The sequence below is a fragment of the Chroicocephalus ridibundus genome, chromosome 4, assembly GCF_963924245.1.
Source record: "Chroicocephalus ridibundus chromosome 4, bChrRid1.1, whole genome shotgun sequence".
Taxonomy (NCBI): Eukaryota; Metazoa; Chordata; class Aves; order Charadriiformes; family Laridae; genus Chroicocephalus; species Chroicocephalus ridibundus.
This window is the reverse complement of record NC_086287.1, coordinates 41,579,991-41,595,555: the sequence shown is the minus strand read 5'-3', so window position 1 is coordinate 41,595,555 and position 15,565 is coordinate 41,579,991. Positions and strand designations below refer to the sequence as shown.

Below are 15,565 nucleotides of genomic sequence, written 5' to 3'. Positions count from 1 at the left end.
CTGGTTTCCAGAGAGTTCTCCCACTCAACTCAAACCCTCATGCAAGTCAGCATGCTTGCTTATTACCACAAAACGCCCTACAGCCAAGAGGACACTGAATAAGATGAGAAGGACTAAAAAAACCCCAAAAGTTTGATTGCTGTCGTGCTCACATACAAAGGGCAAACACTGCAGGGCCATATGAAAACCTAGAGCCTAGCCTCATCCCATTTGAGTCGTGGGCTGCCATATTGAATGCTGGGGAGAAAACAAAAAACATCACTCTGGTTTAAGTACAGAAAATGATGGATATGGGCCCACTAAACCACAAGGCGACAGACCACTGTCAGGCTGAGAGCCCAGAAGCATGTCAGTTAATAAACCCATCTCTGGACCTCCCTCTTGTGAGCCCAGTGCTGCCCAGCCTCATGACACAAATATGGAGATTCTGGAACTGAGCAACCCAGATCAGAAGACCCAAACCCATTAAAGTAGCAGGACCCCAGATTTGGGGGTCAGTAGTCAACAGCTACCAGTTTCTCACATAACCACCTTAGCAAACGTTTAACTGAAGTCGCTCTGCACGCAAAATGACTCCATGGCCCACTCAGTACAGCCCGAGAACCACTTCTTTGAAACACAGCTCACGGAAAAAAGTTATCCCATCTGGTTTTGGTGTACACAGCAACATGGCAACTTACGCCTTAGCTACCACAAGCTATTACTGTAGTGGTTTTTCTCAGTGAGCCCTGCAGGAGTCTGCACCCTAACTGCAGGGTGGACATGTCACAATCCAAGCTCCCTTGCAGCTTTTAGATGCCAGCGAGCACACAGTGAGATACAAGCACAACCGCAGTGTTAAATCGGGTAAACTGGCCAAGTCACCTGAAAAGATTAAGCACTCTGAACAAGACACATTCTCCCCAACCCCCTTCAGGTATCAAATTAGTATTTGTTGAAGCCACTCCCACAGTACCTGAACATACAGGAGTTTTGTTCTGTACAGAAGAGCCGCTAATAGGCTTGCCATCAGGTGTCACACACCAGCAGTATCCAGTGTAGGTATGGCACTGCACCTGTTTAATAAAACAAAGAGCAGGCATTTCATTTCTCACTATCACCCACCACTTTTATTACAATCCAGCATCTTAGTGGAAGTCCCAACCCAAGCGCATCACAAACACATGCTTCAGAGTGAGGAGGTCACACAGAAGAGTATCTTTGATATCATTATCTTTTCTTTCTCCCCTCACCTCCCTCCCCAGAAAAGGGTTATTTCTCCTACTCCAACTCCTTTAGCTGCAATACAGGAGGCAAAAGAAGCTGGAAGCAGTCATCTGAGAACACTTCAGTGTGGGCATGTGGCAGTTGTGTCTCAGCTCATTCCACCCTCTGCTAAATCCCATGTACTATTTACCATTAAATAGTTGTCCCACTGCATCCCAGCTGGGATTTGGAAAGGCCACCCTGGCCCAATTCCACAGCTACTGCTTGAGGACAGCATCTGTGGGTGTTTTGGGAGCATTTTGTTCAGTAAACGTGGCTGGAAAAATGCAACAGTGACTTATTATGTTAACAAACCTTCTACAGACAAATTTAAGCTCTATCCCGTTACTATGTCAACCTAGGCAGCAGGAGCAAGATCCAACATGCTTGCTCTTCATGTATTGACACGTGTATTAAGAACATTTGATGAAGGCTCTAACAAGCCAAAAAGTACACAGCATAAGATTCATCTTGCTTAACTTTAAAGCTCTACTTCTGAACTGAACATCTAGAATTGCCCAGTTTCTTCCTTCACCACAGAAGGATACCAGAATGACAGTTCAGATGTGGACCTCTAAAGTAAGAGCAGATAAATCCCGATCTAGCAGACTGGTCTTAGTAACATCTATACTGATATTAGTTCAGTGGCACTATAGTTTCAGTCAGCTTAAGAATAGAGCCTTTGCCTCAGTTTTCACAGTGGTCAGCATTTGGATGAAATTCAAAGGCATCCGGCCTTTGCTTTCCCTTGAGACAAAAGTAAACGATCATCATACAGGCATCTGTGTAAATACTAACAGGTTCCAAAATCCTTTTTAGCAAACACACTTTCAGTTGTGGATGAGTGTGCACAACAGTACTTCCAGCATCTTGAAATGGTATAAAAATGCCTACATTACAATAAGCTAGAGATGGCTCCTTCAATACATTTCTGAAAAAAAAGCCATGAAATGAGATCACTTCAGAAACTGCCTTTTTATTTTACTTGTAAATTGAATTCTGTCCATTCTCTCTTTTTCCAAACAAGTTCATTGAAGCCGATTTCCCATTCCAGTCCTTTCCACACAGAAGAGAAGAGTGATGAGGTGTTTGTACCATTCCCTTTATTAGGGATCCTTCAGAGCTAAACCAGTCATTCCCCCTTGCTGACAGCTGGCTCCGATTCCCTAAGGTAGCGGAGTTTGTTCAGAGACTTAACAGCAGCCTTTTTTAAAAGGCTTTGAGTATCACATAAAACATGATCTAAGAACAATTATAACACAGTACCACGTGTTTATCTTGGGTTTTACTAAAGTGCAAATCAATCATTTTGCCTCAGGCAGATTCACTTTTAGCAGCCAAAATCAACAATAACCTCGTGTATCCATGTTACCAAAGTCACTGTCACTGCTATCTGCATACTTTCATCTTTATTCTCTCAATATATCACAAAATTGATTGCAAATTACTCAAAAGCACTATGGATATGATTAGCAATAATCAAGTTGCAAAATATTTCTTATTGCTTAGTCTAATCAATTGCACATTCAAAATGAGCGTGATGGAACTGCTTGGGTTTCTGTGTTTTGTGTTTATCTTTGCTGATCACAAACACATTATTGCATTCCCAACAGCACAAAAAGCTGTCTTTACATCTGAGCATTAATTGTAAAAATCTTACCCAGAGATGAAGCCAAATTCCAGGATAGGGTCTTGAATTCATAGGGCAAGACTATTATTCCATATTATATTACAGAAAGACTCCAGTGTACCCAGCATTTAAAAGATTCAGATGTTAGTGACTTGATAGTCCTTTAGTCAAGCCTTCAGAAAATAACAAAGTACATGGCAGAGGAGTCCAAAACAAATGTATTGACATAAATTTAGGATAAATGCATTAACAAAGAGCAGGTTAAGCAACTCATCTCAATGGAGAGCTACCAGTTACATACAGCCATTTACGCAAACCAAGCACATTACATTCACAACAGCAAAGTAACTTTATAAATAACTAAATTAATGAATGCTGGTCTTCCTTGGACTGGTATTCCATGAGCCTTTCTTTGCTTCCATTAGAAAAAAAGAAAAAGAAATAAATCTCAGATTGACAGCATTTTCACAATAACCACATGCTCTACTGCAGCACCAAAGGATGTCCCTAGTACAGATAATAGCAGCAATGAAATCTCAGCCCTTAACATAAACACCGGGCAGCTACTCATGAAGAACAGACACTTTAGAAACCTCAAAAATCACTGCAGTTCACTTTCCTGAATGTCTTCATGTTGAGAGATGCTGCCTTTCACCTTAATACCTTTGACCAGATCTCAGCATATTTAGGTGTCATAAAAACAGTGCCCTACAGTCTAGAATTAGCAGCTTAAAGGCTGGGGGAAGAAAAAAAAAACCAAAAAAGGTATACTTTTAATCAGTTACATAGCACTGGTATGCCATTGAAAAAAATGTAAAGGCAATAGCTCATCCAGTATCGTTTTTATCACTGTGTTTTTCCAATGATCTTAGGTTTGAGTTTTTGTTTCTAAATCCCATCTTCTACCTGAAATTCAACCTCATTCTAATCCTCTTCCTACAGTAGAAAGATTTTTAAATACTATTATCAGAAAAGTGACTGTAGAAGTGACACCTGTTTACTGCACAGATCTATTCTTCACTTATTGAGTTAATTTGGGCTCTATCAAAACACATGTTAGAAAAAGCGTTTGACTTTTTTTGAGTCTCAGTCTCCTAAAGCTAAGCATTGTGTCAGAGAAAACACATTGTCAATTTTATATACAAAATAAATTTGATCGCTAACCAAACTGCAGCTACAAGGCACATTACAGAATTTGACATCTCAAATTAACATACACCTGTCCAACAGCTGAACATTTTAAGTTATACAATAGGGAATCAAAGAAATAAAACCTGCAAATTATTTGAGGTCTTCCAACAAGATTCACCATTAACAGCCACATTTAAAAAAAAAAAAATATCAAACTGCAGTTTAAAGCAACTGAACCCCTGATTGTGCAAGACACTGTTCCTATTTTTCAGGGGTGACAGAGATGCCACCTCAACTGTGCCTCAACTGAAGTATGAAAAGCCTAACGGAAAAAACCAACAAAAATTGCTCTGCCGTCCTTGCAGCAACTCCTCTACTCCTCCCTACCATCACAGTGTGTGAAACCAAACAGCAGCTAACATACTAGCCAGTGGCCACATGAATAAACACCTGCTCCTATCGAGTTCATTAAAATATGAAAATATTAGAAGTGTAGTCACTGGCAGATGACTCCGCCCCTTAATTTCCTGAGGGTTTCTTCAGTATCTTGCCGGCAATGCCAGATTCGGACTTCCAAGCAGTCCAAAGCTACTCAACAAGCAAGCAGCAGCATCCTTCTACAGTCACTTGACAAAGGAGGATCAATGGGATCAAAAGATAAATCAATGGATCAAAAGATAAACTGGAAACAGGTAAGAAATTGCAAGCACATTTTGAGGGAGAGAATAGGGGCAAAGCAGTAATGCTGTGATGGCTGAAACCAGTCTCTACGGATTTATAGAAAGCAGAAGTTTGCTGTAAGAGGCTTGAGAGCGCCTTGGACAAGCACCGGGCTGAGCACAGGAACAGCAACACTCAGACTAGCCTTTCACTGCTGTTCAGATTGAGTTTGGTAACCGATTCCTATCCCATTGCAGATCAGACAAACATTTCCTGGCTCCTTCTGTAATGGTGGGCACAGACGAGAAGGGAAAACCCACTCCTTCTGCATTCAAAGTAATACTTCTATGAAAGAAGAAAAAACACATCCAGTTTTTGAATGGCACAGCAGCAGAGCTACTGCCCGCACTCACAGCGTGAGGCAAGGCTCCAAACCCTGGCTTGCACCCAGGTGCTCCTTGTAAACACTGTAGAAACAATTCAATGAATTGTTCCAAGCCAGTAGGTCATCTAGTCTGACCCAGAGAGCAGAAGCCGCAGTGTCACAGAGCAATTCTTTAATCAAGCCTTTCCTTTGTTTCAGCCAATGAGGCTCATCTAGAAAGTCCTCTGAACACAAGTTAGTGGCACATAATCAGCACAGGGGCCTGATGGTTATTTATATTAACTCTTAAGTGGTGATGCCTCTGTTCTGCTTTAAATGTATTGCTGTACTGCTTAGACCCTGCATGTTGTCATACTTTCTGCTAGATTAAAGAGTCAGCTGACTATTGTGAGAAGCCTGCCTCGCCTTTATGGAAAACTTTAGGGAATTATGAATTGGTCTGCATCTTAAGTTTGAACTTCTTAGGGACTGTAACCCCTTAAATTATTGTTGTCACTTTTTCTGTTCCCTGCTCACTTTTAATTCTTCCCAAATGATGTTGTGCAGATAAATATTCCCACCAGGGCTTTATGCAGCAGCCACCTCCCTGAAGTCTATGCACCATTCAAGAAATGCGTGCTCCAAAGGAATGTCGCTATTCATACACCGGGGAAAGAAGCGATTTGTAGCAAAAGAATCTTAACCATAGCCAAGGGCATTCCCAACACGCACTCTGGCACAGATACCAGCTTTAGCTCAGGAGAGGGATCCCCAAGAGAGGCATTCTGCTTCTCACACAGAATGTCACCCTTTAAAGTTAAGAATGATCTTACATTGTCACTTTCCTAAAGGATGTCCACTTTTGCTTTAGGAATCTATTCCTTTGCTCTCTTGACTGGTATTTATTTGCAGAAATGCCATATATAACCAAAGTTGCTACCTCCTTACCCATCTATGGGTTATCTTTAGCTCAACATACAAATAAGAAACACAATGAGAGCTGCAGGAAGAAAGCAAGTGCATAAATAGCAGACAAATCTGCAGAGCAGTATTCAGAGAGCTCAAGCTACAGGTCTTTTAATAAAAAAACCCAGAACCATCTACTAATTAAAGCCCAGATTCTTTACGAAGAAAGAGTTTCTTTAATCTAAGCAAGACAGACTGCGTTCTTTCCTTTTGAAAGGAGAGGTTAAGTCCTTGAGAGCTTAGTATTGCTAGAGTATGAGCACTGAATAATGGAATAATAGACAGCATCCAGGGAATGCAGGACGTGTCTACACAGTGCCCCGCAGCACTGTGCTGCATTAAGGAATGAGTTTGTAATTCTGCCCAGCACCGTGCTACACCAGCCAATGCAGAGGAACAGACTGGGATCATGAGGTCACACTGAAGGCTGAAAGAGAGGGTTCCCCACTTCTTTACAAAGGGGAGTTTTGTGAGACTTAGAGAAAGCAGTACTTTGCACATGCATTACAATTTGTAAACTATTGCTACGGACCATAATATAGATCACTCTTTCCAAACAGACTTGTATTACCAGATGTGGGAGTGCTCTGGAAGCTATCTGATGATGGCACACTGCTCTGACAAAGTCAGCCCACTCACTGATCCCATCATAAGACAACAGGTTTGACTGATGCACTTGCTTTAAGAGAAATCTCAGTGCTGCATCAAAGCTACACCAGCAGCTGCAGTTTTGAGAGCCCTAAAGTCAAAGAAACTCTCCAAGGAGACTTGCTCTCAGCCACTTGTAAGCAGACTTGGAAGGAAAAGAAACCACAGCTAGACAGTGGAAGGTGGCAGCAAATAGCAAGACACAACAAAAAGCCCCACAAGACTACACCCCCAAAGCAGGGTTAACATTATTCATGTTCATATTAATCTGTCTGAAATGGACCCCGTTTAAAACTTCAGCAACCTTTTCTAAAAAACTGCTTGGGGGAAAACTATGAAGAATGCAAGTCTCTCTCAGCCCATGGCAACAAGCCCAATGGCACTAGGCAGCAAAAGAAAGTGTGCAGATTACCCAATAGAGCCTGTTGTTTATGAAGAACAGACCACAGCAGGTTAAGTGCAGCATGGAAAAGGAATGGCTTTTATGCAAAACACAGCATAACAGCAAAAAGGAGAACGCAAGTCTTGGGAACAGAAACTGGGTTTAGTCATGTCCAATTTTGCACAACAGTACTTGACTTCAGTTATACAATTAATCAAATTACTCATATCAAACATTCTTATGCTGTGAATAACTCAAATTTTATCTGCATGCTTATATTACTGTGGGCTAAGTGCAGAAAGCTTTTGTTATAGGAAGTAATCTTCCCCACATAGACTGAAATAGAAAGAAATAGCAATTCCAGAGCAATCCATCAGGTCTGCGCCCATTTACAGTCATCCCATCATGCCTGAAATGCCACCACCTCTTACACCCTGCAAAACCATGCCACATTTTTATAGGCAGAAGCAGCGCTAAAAAGGGATTTGATAAGATCTTCACAATACATAAACTCCCAGAATAAGGGAAGCAGCAGACACGGTGGATAGACACAGGTATGAAAACCAGTGAATTGACAGGTGCCTGCTCCTCTTCATGCAGTTCCCAAAACCCATTATAACTAGCCATGCCTAGGAAAACTGACCATCTGAGCAATAGTATTGATGGCAGCACTTCTTTTTGGTCTAGTTTTACAGACAATGACAAAAGACAGATTATGCAAGTGTTCAAGACACACAGGATGAGTCTCTTTCTGCAAGCCAAACCAAGCTCTTTGCCTTCAGGCACTCCTCCCTTTCACCCTTGATACCACATCTAACTGTTGGGTCTTGGAGCCAACAAGAGACCGGGCAAGCATGGTCTCATCTCTGCAGCCAGTTCCCCATGCAGCACATGCTGCTCATGCTGCTGGTCACAGAACAGCAGAGTGGCCCTGTTCTCTTCACCACTCTACAGCCCCATCCAATTTGCAGTGGATCCATCCCCGAATTCACACAATTTTGTACTGCATGCAATTCCAGAAGCTGGACAGGTCAGACTTGAGTTGCTTTCAGAGGAACATCCTCACTTGGTGCTGCTTTCAGTGGTTACCAGTAGTGATTGCAATTTAGCTTCTAACCAAGAGGACAACGACAAACCACAAAAGCAACAGTTCAATCTGGTTAAGATCATGCAGGTTCTGTGAACATACAGTTACCACTACCAAATGCAGCTCCCAAATCAGCACTGTTTTCTTTGTCACTCCTGCAAAACTTTCAAGAATTTCCAACAATTTATTGGACAAAAAAACCCCAACAAAACAAATCTTTTGAAGACTGATGACCAGGACAGTGATGTGGGCCTGAACACCTACTGTGTATGCATCTACAAAAAAGAGGCTCAGCTCAAGACCTGAAAGCAAGTCATCCACATCTGTAAGTGAATGCTATAACAATTAAGACATTTTATATTCAAAATTACGCATGCATCTTTGTTTCCTTGCTGATCAGAATTTTTCTTCTACCCAAAATATTCCTCCAATAACAGTTACATAGAAGGTGGTAAGTCGTTGAAAAAATTTCCCTAGCCAACTCTACATACAGGGCATACACTGAAGCATATGCATCTGCTTAGATTCTGGTTTGGTTGGGGATTCAAGGTTGAAGAGCATGGTGGGTATTTCTCCTAGAAACTTCACTGGGAGATGCTGCTCTGTTCTGGACTTCCTAACTGAGATTTTGGAGTTTGGATGGAGCAAGTCTCTGGGTACTGAACCAGAATAAACTAATAACAGTTCAGACCTGACTTCAGCAAGGCTTCAGGGGCTTCAAGAACTGGCTTTCACAGCTTCCCTGTGGAGCAGAACCTCGGGGTGTTAATTCTCTGCACAAGAGATGCAGTATCCAAACCACCTCCACCAGATGACATCTATTCATGAGCTGCCGGAAGCAAAAACTGTTTAAACCTTTCACCAAAATTCTAAATTTTATACATCCTTTTAAAAATCAAAGTTTAATTAATTTGGACCAGAAGCTAAAGGAAATATTTGTCGCAAATGCAGGTTGACACCAGCTAGCTTCCTCAGACGTTGTTTTATATTCACATCTTATGCAGGGACAATGACCTTAAATGCCGCAATATAAATGATGAAGCTGATTCTTGAGGTATGTGGAACATGGGGTATTTTTACAATCCAAGGAATGATATGAATTTCAGTTAATTCCAGCTACAAAGGGATCAGAGGCTTCCCTCCTCATGCCAGGTAAAACAAAAGCATTTTAGTGTTCACAGATAGGACTGAACAGAGGAAGAATGTGAAATATCACTTGGCTGCCAGCTGAAAACGTACAATTTTTGTAAGCAGTTTCGTGCTGCCCCTCCACTGGCAACGCACACTACCCAGGGAATGTGCAGAAAAGAGGCCCAGCAACTGCTCCACAATCCAGACTCTGGTATCACCCTTCCAAATAAACCTGTCTGAAATAAAGCTGTATCAACTGCACTCCGAGTCCAGCTTATTAGGATAAAAGTGTCACCTGCACTCCCTACTTTAACAGGTTGATGGACAGCTGACAGAGACACTGGAAAGTCAGCTTTCCTTCCCCCTCTTTTTTTGAACCATGAAGTTTAACATGGAACACTTAATCGGCCCACTGTGCTAGATTTTATAAGTATTCCCCTCCATTGCCAACATAACCTGAGCAGCTCTACACAAAATCAGATTTCAGCAATTGAGTGTAGTTAGACTGCAAGAAACTGCAGCCACCTTCCCTCTTACCCCAACCTTCCCAAGATGGTCCACACTGTACACAAATATGGTGCTGCTCCAAAGAAGTATGCAAAATTGGCAGGATGGATAAAACTTTTCCCAGTTCACCATTACAAAACAAAACAAAAACACTCCCACACACCGATAATGGGAGGGTAAGGCTGAGGGGGAGAATAAAAATTTTTGGTGAGTTATCACAAAAAAATCTTTTCTTTCTTCTTCCCCCAGGCAGCAAAAAGTGTTTGAACCAACCCCAAAGCTTTTTGTCTTTCTCATCTTTTTGAAGCCAATATTGATCATATTTTGGATTATTTTTTTTTTACCTTCAAAAGACGTTGTAAACAATAACTAATGAATCCTAAAATTTCTCCAAGGCACAAGATCTCTAGAGCAGTGCTAGATATAGGGAATCTAAGGCAAAAAGAGTTGTATGATTTACCTAAGTTCACAAAGTAAAGGTCATCAGGTTGCAGGATTTGGGCTTTTGAGATGTGTGCCAAACCTAGCAGACAGCATATCCCCTCCTACCTGTCAGGGAAGTGCACGTGAGTCATATTTAACACCCAGTTCAGTTAGCACTAGGACACTACTCAATATGCTAGCGGCACAGAACCAAGTATCCCTCTTCGTTTCTACACTGCCTCGGCAAACTACTCTTCCTCTCAAAATCTCCTTCATGAGGGCTTTCTTTTTGCCATAACTACTTTAACTTCTCTGGAATTCTATAGGACCTCTCCCATCCAACTACTTCTGAAGGATGCTCAGTGTCCAGGATTGACTATTCATTTTTCACAGATATTAAAGGCAAAACCACAAGCCTCCTCTGCTACCCCTGCCTAAAGATAATTGCTTCTCAAGAGAAGCGGCATTATGAAACAGCCTGCAATCCCAGCACATCATTTAGTTCCAGCAAGTAAACAGTGAAGAATCAAAACCCCAAACAAAGCAGTCTCATTATCTCTCTGACAGACCCCCAAACCACAATAGGGCATAGAACAGGAAACAGGAGTCTGTCGCTAATAAGTACCCTGCAGAGGGAAGAGGCTCAATAGACCGCTCTTTTTTTGCTGGGATAGGTGAAGCACAGGTAACAGCAGAATAAGCTTGGCCACCCTGTTCTGTGAGAGCCACAGGTCTCTCTGCAGCTCATCTTTAAGGAAAAACTGACATCCTCTGCAACTTTTTTTTTTTGTTTCTTTGCTATGCTGGAGGTTGATTCCATTTATTTCTGTGCTACGTTGGAGGTGGATGCCATTACAGATGCATGTGTCTTAAGGTATGGTGACTGAATCAAAGCTTCCAGTTCATTAAACAAGTCCCCAGCTTTCAACACTTTCACCTGAGTAACTGAGTCAGAGCACCCATGCTGCTAGCATCACTTGGCTCATGCCTTCACAGTGAATCTCCTGCAGCCACTGGGAGCCACATTGGCTGAAGGAAGCCAATAGAAGTTTTACCTGTGTGAATGATCCATCCTCATTGCATTCTGGGATGAAGACTGCTTCCTGGGGCTTCTTTGCCTGTTCCAGTGCTTGAGCTCTCTCTAATCGGCACTTGCTTTGGCCAGCATCTACAAAGAGAAAAGCAAAACCCACTTAGATTGCAAACACCATTTGGCCTCTTCAAAAGCTACCAGATACACCACATAGCTGCAGGGGGAAAAAAATCCCAAACAAACAAATATAAGGCACCAAGGAACATTAACAAGGCAGCTATGAAGTTAGCACTCATGATCCCAAAGCCAAATATGAACCTAGACAATCAAACTACAAGCCAGTTAATGAAGAGCTGCCCAGTTTCCTAGGCAATAGTTTTTATGGTCACCCAAGGGCTCTGGAAGCTTCTTCCAACAAGTGCTGGAGCACAATGTCCACGCAGTGAAAGGCCTTCCCAGAGGGAGTTGTATTAATATTAACATCCTGAAACTGGATGGCTGAGCATAAGCCAAGTAATTCAGGCCCAGAAGTGAGCAATGTGCAGAAGTGAGCCCCAGCAAAGCTTTTTCTCTGAGCAGCTCTCCCAGGAGGATGCTAGAATAACCAGCCACTCATCTGAACTTCCATATTTGTGTGGTTCTGATAAGGTAGATATGCCATTGCCTGTGCTTTCCTGAAACCCAGCTTCTACCTCTAGTCCCAGGGCTTAAAGCCAGGTGTGCACTATGCTTTGTCATATCAGTTACTCACTTTCCTGCCAAGAAAAAAAACATTGCTCTGCAAGCAGAGCTTGAAGGGGTTAAGATCTCGGCTCTGCACTTATTTCAGATGAAGGCAGCATATAGCATGACCTTAACCCCTTCCAGGTCCAGCTCACTGTTACAGAGCATACCCCCAGATAAGCCTAACACTGATGACTGATGGGTCAGAGAAGAGAGTTCTGCCCTGCAGAGATACAGATTGACTTGGTGTTTACATTTAAATACATAATGTCTAACAGTACTGCTGTTCAGCCTAGAAAAAGAAGAAAAACAGCAAACACCTGTTTCCATGGGACTCTGACAGAGGGACTAGCATAGCACCTTCTTCCTTTTCCCATGAATCCATTGACTGAAGGATTTTCAGTGCAGAAACTGCAAAATCTGATCGTCAGAATTTTTCAGCAGCACCATAGAGAGTGGTTAACAAAAAAATTCCACTGGATCCCTGAAGATCCCATATTCTGCTTCACAGATCACATGAACTTCAACAACAGAATCTCTAATACCAGCACTAATACCCAGAAAGCCAGTCTGGGTTGTCAGACCAACTGAATTCACATTGCATGGCAATAGAAGTGATTTCCATCTAAGCATATCTAGGTGCAGAAACCAATGACAATGCTGTAAATAGTTTTCATAAAGACATAGACCAAAGCTTTCAAGCTGTATACTTCATTTACCCAACTGATAACTCAAGAGACTAAGTTTCCAGTTTGCCAACACATTTTTATTTTAAACCTATCACATTATTCCAAGAAGGATTTCACAAGTCTTCTGAAATTATGGAAATCAAACCCATCCCTTTGGAAAAAGTCATTATTCATAGTAATAGCATTCAGCACAGACGCCTGCAAGCTTAGGCACTGGGTTAAAAAGCAAGAATGTCTATATCAATTCTGCCACTGACCTGCTGAGTGACTATAAGTCAGTCACCCGACCTCCCTATCACCTTGTGTCCCTTCTGATCCTGTGTCACTCTCGTCTTTAGACTGTAATTAGTTTGTGGGGTGTTTGCACAATACCCTTCGCACATGGAGCTTTGATCTCAGATGGACCTATTATGAGTTTATATAAATGTTACGCACAGAATTAAGACTTTCTTGAATAAAATTTACACTGAATTTAGAGAAGCAGTTGTGGTTTTTTTCCTAATTAGCCATAATATAACCACTAAGCTGGAATTTCCTTTTTCCCCCCTGCTTGCCAAAGTGACCAGATGATTGGAACTTGTTTGCACACCTCCGCTGGAGGACAATCCTGCCCGCAGTACTGACCCTTCCAACACATGCTCATTCTTTCAGCTGCAAAGGAAGCACTGGCAATGTTGTTAACTGGAACACCTAACTATCACCTGCAGATCTCCTGTTCAAGCTTAAGAGTCTAATCTTGCTTGGCATGACATAGGACATTATTACAAAACCAGATGGTGTGGCTGCACATTCTGTTTTATAGCTAGCTGTTTGACTAAAAACACCTTCAAGTTCTGCTTCGCAGGAGACAACTAAGTAGCAAAAAAAAAAAAATCAGCACAGATTATGCCGATCTGCACATATAAGGTAAGGAAAAAAAAAAAAAAAAAAAAAGAGTTGCAAATTTCTCACATGACAATCAGAGCACAGACTCACAAATGAAAGTGTGTTTTCTAGTCTCTCCATCTGAGGATACAGGACTGCAGACAGGCATATCTGGTTCCTCTCCTGAACATAAAACAGAAGCGTAAAGCATTTCCACACAGCATCTGCTGGTGCGCTCACAACTACATGACTGAAACAGGATGCTTCACCACATAGCTGGTAGGAACAAACATTTTGTAGTATGCCCTGTAGTACAAATACATTAGGAGCCCAAGCAGAAGGAAGACTAACTCAGAGCTTTGTCCAACTTGTCTAATGAGCAGACAAACATGCACACAACCAGGCCCTTACTATAAGGAGAACATCATAAACATGTTACTGCTAAGGTGACTATGTCCCTCCTGGCAATTTTAACTGGCTTTTATAGATTGAACTCTACTACCACCCAGTAGACCACACTGTGTAGAACACCACAGCATTTAAGAGCTCATCGTTGTTGCAGCATCCTCTTTTGCAATTCAACCCCTGGCTCAAGAGATGTTTCTTCACAAATCGCTGCTGAAGGGTGGAGAAGACACACAATTTTCTCCTCTTCATGAACACTCAGCCCTGATTATTTCTTCAATCCTCCCTCATTGATTTCCAAAAGTCATGCCAGTCCTTTTATAGCCTTGACTTGGAACAACCACCTATATACCACGCTGCCTGGAGAGGTGTGTGCATACCACTATCTTTTTTGCCTGTCGTTTCACAGTTCACTTCCAGTAAAAACAGTGCCTTTAATATCAACATTTACCAGTTTGTTTTTAAAAGGACTGTCAATCCTTCTCTTCCTCACTCCTCAGTCTGGTATTTTTATAATGTTTGCATCAACTTGTGATTTCAGTGGGATGACTTCACCTTACTATTTTTGCTTTGTTAATTAGAAAATGTAAAATATTACCTAAGTGCCAAGTGTTAAAAAGTAGCTGCCAAATAGCTCACTCCAAATAAGATGCATTACAAATTTTACTAAAGCCTGATATTATGATGTAGATTCATATACCCTATTCTGCATTTTGATTTTTCACCTGAGTGTTTCAGCACTTTTACTTCCCTCTTAAAAATGTTCTCTGGAGTATCAAACATCAAGCTTATGAAACAGAATGGCATTAATGGATTCCAGTTGCATGGTCCAGGCAGACTAAATAGGACTTTCTCCTCTCCCTTACATAAGGTGAAAAACCAAAACAGGATGACTTTTTTTTTTTAAAAAGCAGAGCTGTTTAAAAATTTGACTTTAAATTTTAAAAAAAAAAAAAGCTGCTTTTTAAAGAAAAGTCATTCTCAAGTTGGTAGCTGGCAACTATGAGATTGTGAACTACAAGTGATGGTTTTGACATCTGTGGCCTAATCTGCAGAACACAGGTGCACATAATTTTGGATTTTGCAATGAAGTTGGCTAGTTACCAGGGTTGATCTTATCCGTGAACAGTTTATTCAAATAAGACCACCGTGTCCCTCATAATATACACAGTGCACTCCTGAAGAGGCCGCAAGAATTCCAGCATCCTCTCTTCGACAGGCAGAGGCAGTTTTGACACCACACAACATCATGGTATAAAGACCTAAGCTATCCTAATAACACAAAGTAAAACATCTCCAGGCATTAGCAGCAAACCCATACGATGCAACCACAAAAATATAGCTTCTTAATTCTACTTTGTTTTTATCAAAAGCTCAAAAGGTAAAAATTGATCCAAGCAGCTTTTGAACTATTTCTAGTCCCTGCCTCACATACAGTCCAGGTCCTCACCAGGCATGAAGCAGTCCAGTTACACTGAAGTCAGCAGATTCACACTCATTTACTCCAGCCAATGATCTGTGTCTTTGCATAAAACCAGCAAAAACGGAACCTGAGCTAACTACAAAAACATGACCATCTGCCCCACAGGGTGTCAATCATTCCCCACTCTCCCCTTTGTTTTCTACTTTATTTCTGACAAGTCCTACACCTGCAATCTCCAACTGCTTTCCTTTCAT

At 41.6% G+C, this 15,565-nt stretch overlaps 1 protein-coding gene across 5 annotated transcripts in view; it reads right to left on the bottom strand.

Annotated features, from left to right (window-relative positions):
• Positions 1–15,565, bottom strand: part of SMOC1 (SPARC related modular calcium binding 1) — a 134,245-nt gene that overhangs the window by 71,018 nt on the left and 47,662 nt on the right. For all 5 annotated transcript variants that reach the window (XM_063333244.1, XM_063333245.1, XM_063333247.1 and 2 more), the window contains exons 3-4: positions 11,230–11,342; positions 956–1,055 (exon numbers count right to left, since the gene is read on the bottom strand). In XM_063333244.1, the coding sequence (XP_063189314.1) occupies positions 956–1,055; positions 11,230–11,342 (213 nt within the window). The remainder of the gene's footprint in view (positions 1–955; positions 1,056–11,229; positions 11,343–15,565) is intronic.